This window comes from Hyperoodon ampullatus, assembly GCF_949752795.1.
Source record: "Hyperoodon ampullatus genome assembly, chromosome: 3".
Taxonomy (NCBI): Eukaryota; Metazoa; Chordata; class Mammalia; order Artiodactyla; family Ziphiidae; genus Hyperoodon; species Hyperoodon ampullatus.
Window position 1 is genome coordinate 53,825,130 of NC_136916.1, and position 16,146 is coordinate 53,841,275.

At 43.7% G+C, this 16,146-nt stretch overlaps 1 protein-coding gene across 1 annotated transcript in view; it reads right to left on the reverse strand.

Moving 5' to 3' along the window:
* The window catches only part of HERC1 (HECT and RLD domain containing E3 ubiquitin protein ligase family member 1), a gene marked incomplete at its 5' end in the record, with an annotated part of 168,081 nt that continues 151,935 nt past the window's right edge, over positions 1 to 16,146 (reverse strand). The window contains 10 exons of the mRNA XM_079700457.1: positions 1 to 641; positions 3,810 to 4,115; positions 6,716 to 6,868; positions 7,362 to 7,614; positions 8,402 to 8,478; positions 9,692 to 9,857; positions 10,142 to 10,311; positions 11,379 to 11,548; positions 13,532 to 13,670; positions 15,303 to 15,472. Coding sequence (XP_079556583.1) covers positions 456 to 641; positions 3,810 to 4,115; positions 6,716 to 6,868; positions 7,362 to 7,614; positions 8,402 to 8,478; positions 9,692 to 9,857; positions 10,142 to 10,311; positions 11,379 to 11,548; positions 13,532 to 13,670; positions 15,303 to 15,472 — 1,790 coding nt within the window. The 3' untranslated portion in view covers positions 1 to 455. The remainder of the gene's footprint in view (positions 642 to 3,809; positions 4,116 to 6,715; positions 6,869 to 7,361; positions 7,615 to 8,401; positions 8,479 to 9,691; positions 9,858 to 10,141; positions 10,312 to 11,378; positions 11,549 to 13,531; positions 13,671 to 15,302; positions 15,473 to 16,146) is intronic.

A 16,146-nucleotide genomic window follows, 5' to 3' on the forward strand; every position in this document is an offset into this window, starting at 1 on the left:
CTGATTCCTGAATTGGCTTTATTTCTCTGCATAAGGAACCCTGCACAGGCAATTCAAATTAAAACAAAATAAATATATGAATATTCATGTAAAACTGTCCTTTCTAATGAACAATTATACACAATGTACAATTTCATGTTCACTGGGTGGGTTTACAAAAATGTACCATTCCCAACTAAAAATGCACCGAAATGGTTCCATGCAAACTTATCAAAAGTGACCACAAATATGGAGGGAAAAACCTGACTTAGAGCACTTTGTCTTTTTTTTGTACAATCACAGAAAAATAAAAACATCTAATTTCTTTGTTACATTTAGAGTAACTAAATGTGGCCACTGTTTATAATGTCGGTTTATGTTCCTAAAACATCTATTAGTTACCATAAAAGTGTATCAGCATTAAGTTGGAAGTGAGCATTATTGAGAAGATGGAGGGGCGACGGCACCCTGGGTGGTCAGTAGTCAGTGTCGGAGCCCTCAGCGTTGTCCACGTTTCGCGAGAGCATGTAGTTGTCCATGTCGATTGAGCGGCAGTTGTTGATGGCGTAGCGCAGGCGCTCAGCCATGACCAGCTGGCTGGAGTAGGGCGGCAGTCTCAGCTGGAAGAAGCAGGTCTGTGAGGTAGGCAGACTGTCGTAAGGCTGTGGAGAGAGAGACCCAGAGCCGTGACTGCAGCACTGGGGTATCATGGGGGGAGCAGGGCTGCTCATCACCACCACCCCCAAAGTCAGGAAAGCACTTCTCCCTGCCTTCAGGTGGGCTCCACGGACATGACTGACTGCACGGCCGCCTGGAGAGCAAGCAGAGACTTGGCAGTGGCAGGAAGAGTGCAGGCTCTGGTGTCCTGTGGCCATCTAGCTTTTGGCGAAGATGCTTCTTTCCTCTCCTCACTCCTCCAAAGCCCTCACGTGTGAAATGAGAATGAGCCCTGACTGGCAAGGGTTACCTGGTAGAACACACTTCGCACAGTGCCTGCCACGGAGTAGGAGTGCAACAGAGTTTGTTCCCTTTCACCAAGAGGCTGCAAACTTGAAGCTGCTGCAGGGATTTCCCCAACAGAGCCAGTGAAATGGAAGGAACAACTGTAAGGGAGTCACCACACTCCTCCTCCCCTCACCATCCTCCTAGTGAGCACTCTGCCATCCTTCACCTGCCATGGCCACCAGCACACCGCTCAGATAAGGAGCACTTACTGAAATCCCAGCCCAGCCCTTTAACCGATGGTGATGCAGTCGTTTAAAATGATAATTATGAAGATTAGCAGCAAAACAGAAAAGTGCTGGAGATAGACTGTGAGGTGGAAAAAGCAGAATACAAAATTCTAAATGCGTCATGCAAAAATGTATATGCTTGAGGAATTACACAAAGGTGAAAGGTGAAAATGGCTACCACTAGGAGGGACAGGATTCCTGTCCCTCCCTGCAAACACAACTATTTTCCAAACTATCTGTAATGATAATGATATACATTGTTTTTATAATTGTTTTAAAAAGTAGTTTTAAAAAAAGAACCTGCCCTCTCTTTCTCGTTGAACTCCTTGAAACCAGCCCTCCTCCTCCTCGGAACTCGACATCAGGTGAGTGCATTTCTAAGAGGTGGGAGATGGAGGGCCCAGAAGCTCAGCTGTGCCAGAGCCAGTGATGAATGCAGAAAAACCTCAACTCACAAAGACATTAAAGGGGAATGTCAACAGGTGGCTCTGATTTGGAAACTAGAGAAATGGTTTAAAAGTCACAAAGGAGAGACCCATAGTGGTCAGTTTTCTGAGGCTAAAACCCCCCAGGCAGGGGATTAATAGTGGATTAACTCCTGGGATGGCAGGGTAGCCCAGGACAGATACAAGGCAAGGCTTTTTTCCAGAGCTGAATAGAAGCAAACCATTTCCTCCTCCCCATCTTTCTCTGAAGCAACAAAACAGATTTACAACTTATAGTTTCTGGCAAGTCACATCGAAAATTTACAGAAAGGCTCTTTTCATAGCCTTTCCTGTGCATGGCCTCTCCAGCAAGCCCAGGAGTGGAGCCCAGGTAGGCAGCCATAGGAGGCAGCAGGGGAGGGATGGCTTTGACTACAGCAACTTTCAAGGGGGTAGTTATAGGAAAAACACCAGAAAGGCAGATACTGAAACCTGATGAAACTGGTAGGATGGGCCCTTGAGTGAGGAGGTCCTACCTTCCTTACTGTTTCCGGAATAAACACCATGGGCCCTGCTCAGGGGACTGCCCAGCTCACGGCGGGTGGAGGAGGAGAAAGAGGGAACACAGACACGTCTAACTTAATGTTGGGTTCGAGGAGTGTACCAACTGTCCAGGAGATGGATATAAGAAGATCTAAGTCTGCCTGGAGGAATAGTCAGGAGGCATAGGAAAGCATTCAGGAGGGCTTTCTGGAGGAGATGACATTGGTATTGGGCTTAAACGGTGAGTAATTGCTTGCCAGGCATAGATGGAAAAAGATGGGAGGAGAACTTACTAAAGCAGCGGGAACAGCCTGCACAAAGGCACAGACATTTAAAAACAGTGTGACCTTGGGAGTTCCCTGGTGGCTTAGTGATTAAGATCCCAGGCTTTCACTGCCATGGCCTGGGTTCAATCCCTGGTTGGGGAACTGAGATCCCGCAAGCCATGTGGTGCGGCCAAAAAAACCCTCCCAAAACAAAAAAACAAAAAAAAACCCAAAATAAAAAACAGTGTGGTCTGTCAGGAGAAAGGCAAGCAGCCCATGATGGCCAGAACATAACAAGCATCAAGAGGTGATATCAGAAGGCGGGGCAGAGGCCAGACTGTGGAGGTGTTGAACACTGCTAAGGTGGCTGGCGTTTATCCTGGAGTCAACACAAGGGGCCGTTGAACGGTGTGAAAGGAAAACAGTGACGTGGATAGAGGGTTGCTTGAGAAAGATGACTCTGGCAGCAGTGTGCATTTAAGCCTCTAAGCCCTTTTATTCCTAAGCCATCTGTCAAAACAGCAGCTGGGCTGGAGCTCTGCAGCAGGGACCTTTCATCAGGCTGCGGGGAAGCTGCACTGCCTGCTCCGTAATGCACACCACGCACGTAGCCACAGAGCACGTTATTGCTGCTCCCTGTGTCTTCACGTTCCTTCTGGAGCATGTGCACCAGTTAATGGTTAGTATCTTCATGAAAACAAATAAACAAGACTGTGTCCCAGTGCAGAAGTCACACAATGAAAAAAGCATAGGAAATATGAGGCAGAGGCAACATGATGACCCTTCTGCCAATCTTAGCTTTCATTCAGGAAGCTACTGGAAGATTCAGTGAAGGTTGTTGGTTGTAGTGTGCTTCCTACATCCATTTAGGACTTTTTTAAAAAAATTAATTTATTTATTTTTAATTTAATTAATTAATTTATTTATGGCTGTGTTGGGTCTTCGTTTCTGTGCAAGGGCTTTCTCTAGCTGTGGCAAGCGGGGGCCACTCTTCATCGCGGTGCACGGGCCTCTCACTATTGCGGCCTCTCTTGTTGTGGAGCACAGGCTCCAGACGCGCAGGCTCAGTAATTGTGGCTCACGGGCCCAGTTGCTCTGTGGCATGTGGGATCTTCCCAGACCAGGGCTCGAACCCCTGTCCCCTGCATCAACCACTGTGCCACCAGGGAAGCCCCATTTAGGGCTTCTTAAAATTGAAGTTCTGTGATGTTTCTAAACAAGTTTTTTGTGCTTGATTTTTTAAAAAAATCTGGAAATTCCAAGCATTAAGCCTGAATTGGCAGGCCTACTTGAAGCCCAACATGCAAGCATCAGGGAAGCAATAAAGGCACACATTACCAAGGAAGAAAAAATATCTTACTTACTCTATCAACCTTCATGATCTGAAATCTCTGAGAAATATCAGCAGTGTTGGCTGGTAGTCGAGATCTTCCAGACACAAACCTCATGAAAAGCACCCGCTCCTCGTTGGAGAACTCCTCCAGCGTGTGCCAGAACCACTGCACCAGCTGATGCTGCTCATCCACCTCCCGGTACCGCACCACTTTCTTCAAGACTTCTACAGAGATCTCGGGCATCCCGCACACCATCTGCTCCAGCTGCTTTGCTGTGAGGAGGGACAGCAGCGGCACGGGGACGATCCAGGACATCCCTTCTCGGACCGCAGCTACCTGCTCCCAGGAGAGGTTGTTCATTCAACGTGTGCGCATAGACTGAGCACCCATGGTGGACCCAATTGGGCCGGGCACCTCGTGCGTGCTCATCTGCTCCCAGGCCTTCTACTTGTCCCTCAGAACTGGCATGACTGCACACGGCCCAACCTCCTTGCCTCTGACCCTATGTTAGAACTTCTCCCTGCCTGTAGGACTCATACACTCCTTCCTGACCCAGTTCAAGTCAATCCAGGAGCCCACCTTCCCTGCCCCACAAAATCCCACCCCACTGGGGCCTTCCCTAATGCCAACCACACTCCTAATCACACACGGCCATGGGCTGTTAAACTGTGCTATGTGGGATATTTCGTCTTCTCATGAGGGTAAGAAGCTCTTGGAGGGTGTGTCTAGAGCTTCTACTGTTTTTGTAATTTATATTTTCTTTTGAAAACAGTTATATCCTTCCTGTAAAAATCATTTGTGCTGATTGTAAAAGACAAAGAAAAGTACAAAGAAGAAAGTAAAACTGCGAAATCCTTTTGTAGGAAGGCTGCAAAAAGGACAGAAAATTTGATCAGGAGATGGGTTCTGTATCCCAGCTCCACCACTTCTTTTACATTAATTTTCTGATCTGAAAAATAAGGTAAATAATTGCTGCTCCCGTGATTATGACAGGTATTTTAAATGAGTCTGTGTGACTGGGCAGTTAGCCCATGTTAGCACAGTGCAGAAAACAGGTCAGTCAGGGAATGCCGAAGGGGTGCTGCCAGAGGCTGCCACACAGTCTGTTTGGCAAAACCCCTCCAAGGCTGTGCAGTATTGTGTACTCTACACACAGACCCATCACTGTTCCAGGTTTGTTTCATAAATAACTTCTCCACTCTTGGCCAATTCAAAACCATCTACCGCAAACAAGACCAAACCAGAGAACCTGAACAGGAGCCACAACTTGAGGAAGGCCCTGGAGTTATGATTGCACAAGGTTGTCATGCCCAGGGCTAAGGAACGGAGTGGCAGTGAGGGCATTCTCTACTGACAGTAAAGGGAATACCCCAGCCAAAGTCTGCCAAAAAACAAGCTGTTTACCTGGTAGGATACAAACCAAAAGCTGTCTGGAAAAAAAAAGGCTGAGGTACAGGGATGGCTGCTTGGGTCGGGGACAACTGGGGAGAGCTATGGGAAGAATACGGGGTTCTAAGAGACAAGGAGGAAGTGAAAGAGGAAGATGGCCTTGTTACCAAGAAAGCAACAAAGCCAGGGCAGAGCACAGCTGATGGAGAGCAGGTCAATCTGACCTTCATAGGAAAGGCCAGCACAAGAGCCTGGACACCACAGTTAAACCTGGTCTGCGATCCTGGCTTTGCCTTGGGCACATCACTTCACTTCTCTGAACTCCATGCATTCATTTGTGAAATGATAGTAATTTCTATCTCTCAGAGTAACTATGTGAAAAACCGCACATGCGGGTACCTGGTACCATATCTGGCATGCAGAAAGTGATCAGGAAACTTTGGGTCAGTTATTCAGTCTGTAAGGAGTAAACATATTCAAGAACTAGAGAAAACCCTAAGCCCTGGCTGTGTGTAAACAACACTGCTGACAGGATCCACCCTTACTAAGCTAAAGGGTATAGTTTTCTGACTAGACTTGGCCCAAAGTCAGAGTCAAAGAAGGAATCAGGAGTGAAGGGTGTAGAATATATACACTTCAAATTACTACACAGCCTCAGAGCCTGCATCCAGCTCCTGAGAAGAACCCAACATATTCTGCAAATAAGGTATTACTGAAGTGGCTATGAAGGATTGTATAACCAAAACCACCACTTTTGGACACAATATTCATTTCTATGGTCACTCACCATACTCCCATCATTTATTAAATGCTTACTACATATCAGCATAGAACAAGACTATATAAGTTACATATATGAAATACATTTTTCATTTTTCATTCAATGTCTCACACACTAATTGAAGAAAAAAGACCCAAACTCTGCAGCCTAATTCTTAGACCACAACACAGAAGTATGTGATATCTTGAGGAATTTCTAGGTAACAAAAAAGATATGTACAGACCTGGAGGAAAGTTTGTCCAGAGAGGAGATGCATTCTCAGCTGGGGCTTGAAGGACTGCAGCAGGAGGGGGAAAGAAGCACTCACGTGGGATTGCAAGGCCAGTGTTTATGGGTTCATTCACATGGACCCTGACTGACCAAGCTGGAGTGGGACGCTGGGTTGGGGGACAGTAAGAAATGAAGACAAACAGGACAGAGGACGAGTGAGAGTGAGAAGGCAGGTTCTGAAGGCCTGGGGGTGGGCTTGGCCTCAATCCTACCAGTGACCAATTCAGGGCTCACCTAAGGCCTTCAGTGAGGAGACAGCAGGCCCTGAGGTTACGCCTGAAAAGTCTCTGAAAAGGGACTGAAATATACTGGGTTGGCCAAAAGGTCTTCCATAACATCTTATGGAAAAACAAGAACGAACTTTTTGGCCAACTCAATAGATACTGATTAATCAACACAGTGAAGTCATATGCCAAAATTCAGTAAAAACCAGACAGCTCCTGTTTGGAGACAAATGCAAACATTCATATGCACCTCCCAAAGTGTTTCATCTCACCTGTCGGTCCATTTCATGAAGTCGATACTCAATGGCCCTCTCCACATACTCCTTCCTATTAGAAAACGTGAGTGGGATACTATTTCCACCAGGGATTATAGGAACCATTTTGCCATCAGCGCTCTGGCCAACAAAAGAATCAAGAGGAATCATCTGAGAGTAGAAGAAAAAAGAATTTTTACTCCATGGTAGAAATGACCACAAAATGTACGTTACACACAAATACAGAAAAACATTAACAATATCAAAAATTTTAAGGATGAAAACAAGACAACTGAGGTAACTGATCAGGCTACTTGATCAGCAAAGAGTGCTGACTCATCTGGTTGTAATTAAAAATGAGGTTGAATCTCTCTGCCTCCGAATCAGGTTTGATGAACTCTGGTCATCCCAGGCCTCCCTCTCCACCTGGGTTCTCTCTGTCCTTCACTCTAGCAGGCAGAGAATGGATTAAAGGGGAAGGAGCAGAAGCTGGGTGCTGGAGCTGACTCTCTTAGGAGTTATTTAAACTGCTGGGTTGAGCTGCTAAGCACAGCAATGGCATATGGCATGGGTCAGCCAGACAGCAAATGGAAGGCCATACCTGAGCTTTACACAGAAAAATTCTAGTCAACACCAACAGAAACATGAACCAGCCAGGATTTACCTCATGGAAACTCTCCTCGGTAATCCCACTGTCTTCAATGTGAAGAATGCTGTTGAGAGTCTGCACGTAGAGCAGATCCACCTCCTCCAGGTCTTCCAGGGTGAGTGGGACGCAGCACAGCTGCTTCCACACCAGAGGGGCTAAGTGGAGGTCCAGAGGCTTCTTTGTGCGAATGGCAACCCCCATTAAAATTCCCAAGAACTTAAACTGCATTAAGTGTTCATCAAGGCAGGCAGAAGGGTTAAAAAGGAACCTGCAGAATTAAAGGAACTATTTCAAACAAGGTTGTCCTCATTTTTATTAGAAATAAGTTATCAAACAGCTATAGCATTAGTCTAGACCTGTGCTGTCCAATATGGCAGTCATTAGCCACATGTGGCTATTTAAATTAATTAAGTAAAATCTAAAATTCAGTTCTTCAGCTCCTATAACCATGTTTCAGGTGCTCAATAGCCACATATGGCCTATTGCTATTTTTCTGGACAGCACAGGGACCATATTTTGAATTATTTTTAGAAGAACCATAAGAGGGTAAGTGAATGATCTATTAGTCCTTAAGCTACCTGCTCAAGGGTGCCCTATTTCCTAAAATCATTTCATTTATCATTTACAAGTCCATGAAGCAGGATCCAAAATTGAAAATTTGACAAGTAAAGGAATAATACATAATTGCAAATATTAACTGCTGTGATTGGATAGCATATCAAAGGTTTTTAATGAATTTTAATTCATTGAGGGAAGGCCACGTAGGCCTTCAGAAACACAAAAGAAGTCTGGTTTCAATATGAAGTCTGCACTTCCTCTAACCCTCTATATTATCATTGAGTTGGTCTCATAATAAATAACAAGTCATGATGTAAGTGTCTGTTTCCTATGTGTGAAAAGAGAACGGTAACAGTTCCTACTCCTTAGAGCTATCATGAGGATTCAATGGGATAATCCATGTAAAACACTTAGTACAGTGCCTGGCATATAGTAAGCACTCAATAAATTTGAGTTATTATTATAGACATTCAATAACACTTGCTGACTGCCCTTACCTGTCCCTATTGTAACCCACTTCTGCGGTAGCATTGGGAGAGGGTATAAGAAGGTCAACAATACCAGTTTCAAGTTCCTGTAGAAGAAAGAAAAACAAGTTCTTAGAAATGATAATCAAATGCATCAAGAAAATGAAACAATTAACATTAAAAATCATACTGAAAAGAGAATATTGAGGAATTTACAATGCTATATGACAACCAGCCATCTCTATAATTATTTTTGTGGTTGTAATTTAAAATGAATTTAGGAGACTCCCCCATGTGCAGAACTAAGATGAAAAAGTCAATCCAGGGCACAAGTTGGGGTATCTGTGAGCAGGGTACAGTGATATTCAAATAAACTTAGTAAATGATAGCCAAGTATTATTTTAGTTACAGGATTTATCAGAAAAATCCTGATACTAGGCAAAGCTGGAAGGGTCAGAGATGACCTGGAAGCAAAGCTGCCACTGTAGATCTTAAAATATGAACTGGTTCGAACTCTTTTTAATTAATTAATTAATTAATTAATTTTTGGCCACAATGGGCTTTCGTTGCTGCACACGGGCTTTCTCTACTTGTGGCAAGCGGGAGCTACTCTCCGTTGCGGTGCACGGGCTTCTCATTGTGTGGCTTCTCTTGCTGCGGAGCATGGGCTCTAGGTGTGCAGGCTTCAGTAGTTGCGGCACGCAGGCCCTAGAGAATACAGGCTTCAGCAGCTGCGGCACGTGGGCTCAGTAGTTGTGGCTCGCGGGCCCTAGAGTGCAGGCTCAGTAGTTGTGGTGCATGGGCTTAGTTGCTCTGTGGCATGTGGGATCTTCCCGGACCAGGGCTCGAACCCATGTCCCCCTGCATTGGCAGGCAGATTCTTAACCACTGCGCCACCAGGGAAGCCCAAGTTCAAACTCTTAAGACTTGTTTTTCTAATTTCTGCCAGTAGCCTGGCAGTTCTACTTTGTTCTAAAGGCACCAAAATAAATGGGAGCACATGGGTGGTCCTGGATTTGTCTGTTACATAAGTGTAAATATGTGTCATTGTTTCCTCTGCCAGTGTTACACAGCACAACAGATGGTGAGTCATTGGTAGATGGCGAAGCACTGGCACTTACTTAGTAAGGTATCTTCACAAAGCATTTCACAAACCTTTGCGATAATTCGCTTATACATCATTAACAGCATAACTTTATGTAAGGATTACAAATGCATCCTTGCTTACATTTATAAAAACATGCCAGAGTAATCACTGGAAACAGTAAAACAGCCAACATCTGAGTGGACAACTCAGCAGGGGACACAGCATGAATATACCTGGCACATCTCTGTGATCGTGTCATCGAACACTCCTCCAGCATCATCAGCCCCTTCTCCAACCAGCTTAACCTTCCAGGCTCGGGATGGCAGACGGAGGTCTGATGCATTCAGTTTAACTACTTGTCTTGCTATTTGAACAAAGATGGGCTTACACTTCCTTCCTCTTTAAAATAAAGGGAAAACATAATGAAATACAATGCTCTCAAATCACCACAAAAGTCACTTGAAGATATTTTCCCAGCAGTGAATGAACAGGCCAGCTTAACAACAGCCAAACACTGTGCTAGGCCCACTGTAACCACACTGGGTACTGATGTAAAAATACTATTACTATCCTACTTTACAAATGAGGAAGCTAAGGCTTCCTCACAGAGATCAGTTAGTAATAAGTCCAACTCAAAAAATGCTAGTTAATGAAACATATACACATATACATAATATGCTAACCTGGTTGATATCCTCTTTACAGTAATTTGAGGTCCATAATTTTTGCCTTGAACCATGGTTTTTCCTATAGAGCGCACCATCGGGAGGGTGTAGACTCTTGGGGCTAACAAAGGTCGGAGCTGTCCCTGCACAATGCCCCATGTTCCAGCATTATAATGAGACGTACTATTCTGTAACAGAAAGTAAGCTTAGCAGAAATGGTACAATCTAAGGCTTAAAAGAAATAACACATCTCACTTTTACAAATGCACTTTAAAAGCATAAATCTGGGTATTAGCCATTATTAGCAACTTTTTCAAAATATTTTTTCTGGTAAAGTATGATTATTATTTTTAAAAACTTAGAAAATACAGAAAAGGACACATACACAAGCACACAAATAAAATCATCCATAATCCTATCATATGGAGATGGCCCCATTAACACTTTCATCTATCTCCTTCCAGTTTCCTTCCTTTTCACATTTTTGAGATCATACTGTTTATACAATTTTCCACTGCTTTTCTCGCCTCACTTTATATCATAAACATTTCTCTCACTAATTACAACAGGTTGCTGACACTCTTGTTTAGTGCTGCACAGTATTCTGTTGCCTGGTTGATTATCTATTTCTAACAATGATTTCTCAAATTTCTCATATACCATGACTGGTTACCCAAAGGATTTTTGACTAACAGTTTTACAAACTAACACACATTTTGGCAGGCATGCCTACACATTAAACAAACAAACAAACATAGTCAGCTTGCTTTCTTCCTAAATTATCAGACTGTTCTACAAAGACAATGAAATCAGCCAAATTTACTTTATCTCCCCCACCTACCCCTCCACAGGGTATGCTCATTTGTAAGGAGAGCAAGAAGTCTCCAAAATTTCTCAGACTCACTTACATAAGCACCTTGACTGTGGTGCTAACACCTTTGTGTGCTTAAGTTTTAAAATCATATTCTGGAGTTCGTAGAAAATACATGCTTAGCCATTAGCCATTCATACTTCCTTGAACTTTGGACAAATCGAAACACAGAAGGAAGACCACTGTGTGTTCAACAGCATGATAACCTGTATCTGGACTGTCCTTAATCCAGCAATAAAATGGGAACAGAATTGCCTTTTCTACATCTCTTGGGTGCTGAGAGTAAAAAGCATTAGCCACGGAAGAACTTTCTGAAGGCTGAGAAAGAGGCCCTGGGACCTGGTAAGCACATCACAGGCACTGCTTTCCAAGCCACCATTTTACCTGATTGTTGGGGCTGAGGTTCAGTAGCCTCCAGGATGAGTACATGAGGTCAGAGAAGTGGTAAAGCAGCCGGAGCCTGGCCCTTGCAGTGTGAATGCTCACCTCCCTCAGCGCCCCATACTGGGGGGGCACTGCATCGGGCAGGCCCAGCTGCAGAGGCACTGACACACCTGCCCAGAACACAAATGCACACTTGTAAAGGAAAATGCATTGTTTTCATCATGTTTAGTGTTTTGAAAAATTTCAAACACACACGGAAGTTGCAAGTATATAATGAACACCCATTCCCACCACTTAAATCTTACAATTAATATTTTGCTATATATGCTTTATCACTTATTTATCAATTCCTCTATTCACCATCCATTCATCTTAATTTTTTGATGCACCTGTGTTGGTTTGTAAAACATCTTTTTAATTTATCATTATGGAAACTTTTTTTTTCCCTTTAATTTAGTTACCCATTTAACTATGGGACTTAAACAGTTCCTGCACAAAAAAACTCCCCAAACAAAAAAACCCAAATTCATTCTTTCATATTCAACAATTGTCATCTTCATAATAACACAAGGTGTGGGCCAGGACCAGGTAGGCAGTTCTGGAAAATGGAAATGGGCAACTCAGCAGAGCCACCTCCCACACTTACTAGGGATCTGACAGAAAGTGACCATGACAGAATGAAAGATATGAGTAGATGATTCAGGAAGGCTTTATACTGCAAGAATAAGAGCTCTGCAGAAGCAAAAACTACAAGGACTGTATCCATGGTTATCATCTTATAGAAACACACAAAAGACTAAGAACAAGATACTCAACTTGAGTTTCCTGCAAATAAAGATTTGTACAGCTCAATTCTCAGAGGTATTTTCCTACTATTAGTTAAAGCTAACATTTACTGAGTACTTTTATGTGCCTGGCACTGTTCTAAGAGCTTCACATGAATTGATTCATTTACTCCTACAGTTCTTTACAATAGGTGCTATTATTACCCTCGTTTTGCAGACAAGGAAACTGAGCCTCAGGGTCACTCAGCTCCTAAGTGGAGGAGCCAGGATTGAACCTGAGCAATGTGGTTCCTGAGTCTGAACCTTCAGCCACCATGCTGTATGGTCTCTGTCCTGAAGTGGAAGGGAAATCCCACTGGAAGCTAAAGAGGCCCCTGAGTACCTGAAATTGTCAGTGGGCTGGCAGCACTGCTCATTCTGGGCTCTGTTAACCAGAAACCATCTCCTGCTTGTTTGGAATCTACTTGGCAGTCCTACCTTGCTCTCTCAGGGTATGTAAGAGAAAACAATCTCGATGGGGAGTTTTTACCAAGGACCTGTGGCTAAAAGTAGAGGGCTTCACAAAAAGGGATGAGAATATGGAGCTCTCAGGCACAAGGTCACTTCAGGAAGTTCTAGTGCCTCAGATACCAGAGGATAGTTTTAGAAAGGACTTGAGGGCCTGGGGAAGAAATAGACCAAATATGAAGAAATGCATAAGGATAAGTATATCATACTTAAGGCAATGGTTACATTTGTGGGGAACAGAAGATGGACCCGATCAGGTAGAGTACACAGTAGGGTGTTAGGTACACAAATATTCATTTTATTTTCTTTATATCTTTTTGTAGACCTATGAGGATTTCATAATAAATTAAAAGCAAAACATACAAAAGGTAGAAACAGCCCATCAGTCCTGCTATATACACTGGAGTAAAATGGCAACAATTTTTTTTGTTTTTCTGCTGTGCCAGTGTATAGACAACATCATGTTTCAAATGGCTGACTAGGGTGAAGAATTTGACAAGTGGTCTCCGGGCTTTTCATCTTTATTCTTTAACAGCATGGCTTAGAAAGCTACAGTTCATCACTACTATATATAAAAAATACTTTATTGCTATTCCAAAATTATAAATTTTGCTTGCCTAAGTGATACATTTTTTTCTTTTGGGGAGCAGAGAGGGACTGCTATGTAATGAAGTCTGCAGGAGAATTGCCTGCTCTCAAAGTATTTGCAGTACTGTAGTACAAAGAATGCTTTGGTTGTGTGGGAGAAGGTTTGATGGTTTCAGAATGGTGCCTGGATGCAGTGTGAAGCTGGCAAGCAAACAGTGCAGCTGGGGACTGCTGAAAGAGAGGCTGCAGGAGCATGGATATTTCATCCCTCACCTGGTGCTCTTGGTGGGACAGGTGGCGCTGTCCACGCAGCACTGTGGCAGCGACCGGCCGAGATCTGCCGAACGTTTTTCCCTTGCAGAACTGTTACCAGGGTTGGTTCTCGAACGTGGTTGGTGTGGCCTAAGCCAAGCTGGAAATAAATTACAAATACACAGAGATTCAATTAGGAAGAGGAAGAGAGGAAGTCACGATGATAAAATTTGTCTTGGATGGTAGCAGATAAATAAGTTACTATCTGTACCAAGCAATGGCATCAAAATAATGAAATTAATTCTGATTTTCTCTATCAGAATGATCCTCAGAGCTTATACTATCTCCTAAAAACTAAGCTGTAACAAGGCCATTCCAAATCTAGCAGACGAGTCTTAATGACTGAAACATCTTTGAACTCCACTTCTGGAGAGGAAATAAATTCTTGCAAGTTAAAAAAAAAAAAAACGGAATGATCTATAGAGCTTTTACTTAGAACACACTCATTTCTTGACTTTTAACATGGACTGCCTGTGTAACAGTAAAGAAACAATTATAAAAACATACACAGAAGCAGATTCTCAACTCTGGATCTCTGTTCTTGGGGTCCGACTAGGACACCCAGTGTTTCAGTGGCTGAGCACCTCAACATCAGCAGGCAGGATCATGGCAAGGCCCTGCCAGGGACCTTCCAAAGGTGTCTCAACATAAACTCTCTTCTCATTAAGATAATGTGCAACCACAGTGTTGAGCAGCTTCCCCATCTGTTAATATAGTGATGAGGACACCACAGAGCTACTGTGAGTAATACTGGACCTTGAACTTGAGGGTCGTTGGCTCTAGGGGCAGCTAGATGTAGAGAGGATTTACAGAGGAAGGAGATGTCGTTCGCATGTGGAGCTGAAAGCCACTGTAGTAGCAGGCCTCTCAGACCTGCCCCACCGAAGTGTGTCCCTTCTCCACATGCAGGATAGGCTGAACACATCAACCTCTTGAGTCTTTTCTCAGCCTCTCAGAGGCTCAGTTTACTACTCTACGTAATGGGAGTGACAAGACTTCCTGAACAAACACAAACATACTTTGTACACTGTCATATTATAAAATATAGAAGTACTGGGCTTCCCTGGTGGCTCAGTGGTTGAGAGTCCGCCTGCCGATGCGGGGGACACGGGTTCGTGCCCCGGTCCGAGAAGATCCCACATGCCGTGGAGCGGCTGGGCCTGTGAGCCATGGCCGCTGAGCCTGCGCGTCCAGAGCCTGTGCTCCGCAACGGGAGGGGCCACAACAGTGAGAGGCCTGCGTACCGCAAAAAAAAAAAAAAAAAAAAAAAAATCTATCTATCTATCTATCTATCTATAGAGAGAGAAGTATTGTTGTTTCATCCTTTCCATTTTCCAGATCAACTGATGCTCCTAGTACCTAACCTCTTTTATTACTGTAGTGAAAATGATGATTAATCGTGATAGTAGCAAATATTGAATACTTATAAAGTGCTGTTTACTATGTGCTAGGCACTTCTCAGTGTGTGCAGACACACATATATATTCAGCTAATCCCCTTAACCACTTTACTGTACTGCCAGATTTTTTTTAAACCAAGATATAACACTTACTAGACCATAATCAAGAGACAGAGATGCACAACTGGACTCCAGATAATCAGCCCCATAGCAAAGTGACGTGCTTGAGGTCTTGTGTAGATATTCCGAGTTTCTAGCTTATCCCTTTGCCAAATGAAGAATGTTGTCAGATTTCTAGAACATGACAGAGCAGCAAGCGAGATAAATATTTACCTGCCCCTCTGAATTGCTCCCCCAGGCATACACATCTCCAGTTGATGCCAAAGCAAGTGTGTGTTCAGCTCCAACTGCCACATCTTCGATGACCACTCCAGCTAGGACAGGGATTTGCTGTGGTCGATTGTGATTGCGAGCACGCCCTTCTGGCAAGCCTATCAAGCGATCTGAAAAAATAGCAAGAGGACATTTATGGATGGCACACCACAGTCCTTTTATATTTCCTGATGAGTCATTTAATGTCTATGGTGGTATGGCAATGACATACATAACTCATTGGGGCAAAAGCTGCTTTGCCAGTAAGGTATACCGGATTCTGAGTGAATTAAGTTTAAAACTGTTTCTTTGCAAAATGTCACAATTTCCTTTCTCTTAAAAATAAATAAAATTTAATTTAAAATTAGTAGCTTATTTCAAACCAAAGGCACCTCTAGTATCCTCATACTTGAGAGGACTGGCACATAATTCACAGAGGCCCTAAAGTTCTTGCATTCTAAGAAAAGACATCATGCAACCTGTCCTATCCTCAGATTTCCAGCCAACTTCTCCCCTTATCTTTGCTGCCAAACTTCTACAAAGTGCAGGCCAGTCCCTGTTGCTTCACATGCTGTAGGCCTGTTTGGCTTGGCCACCTTCTGCAGCCTAACTTGCACTCTCACCACTGCACTGAAACTGTACTCTCAAAAGCCATGAATAGCTCCTAACTGCCTACACTGCAGCAGCCTCTTCTCCAGCTCTAGCCCATGGAGCTCCACTTTACCTTCTGATAATGTGGCCTCAGCTCCTTCTGCCCCTCAGAGACTCTGCACTGTTCTGGCTCCCCAACTACCTCTCTCTCCAC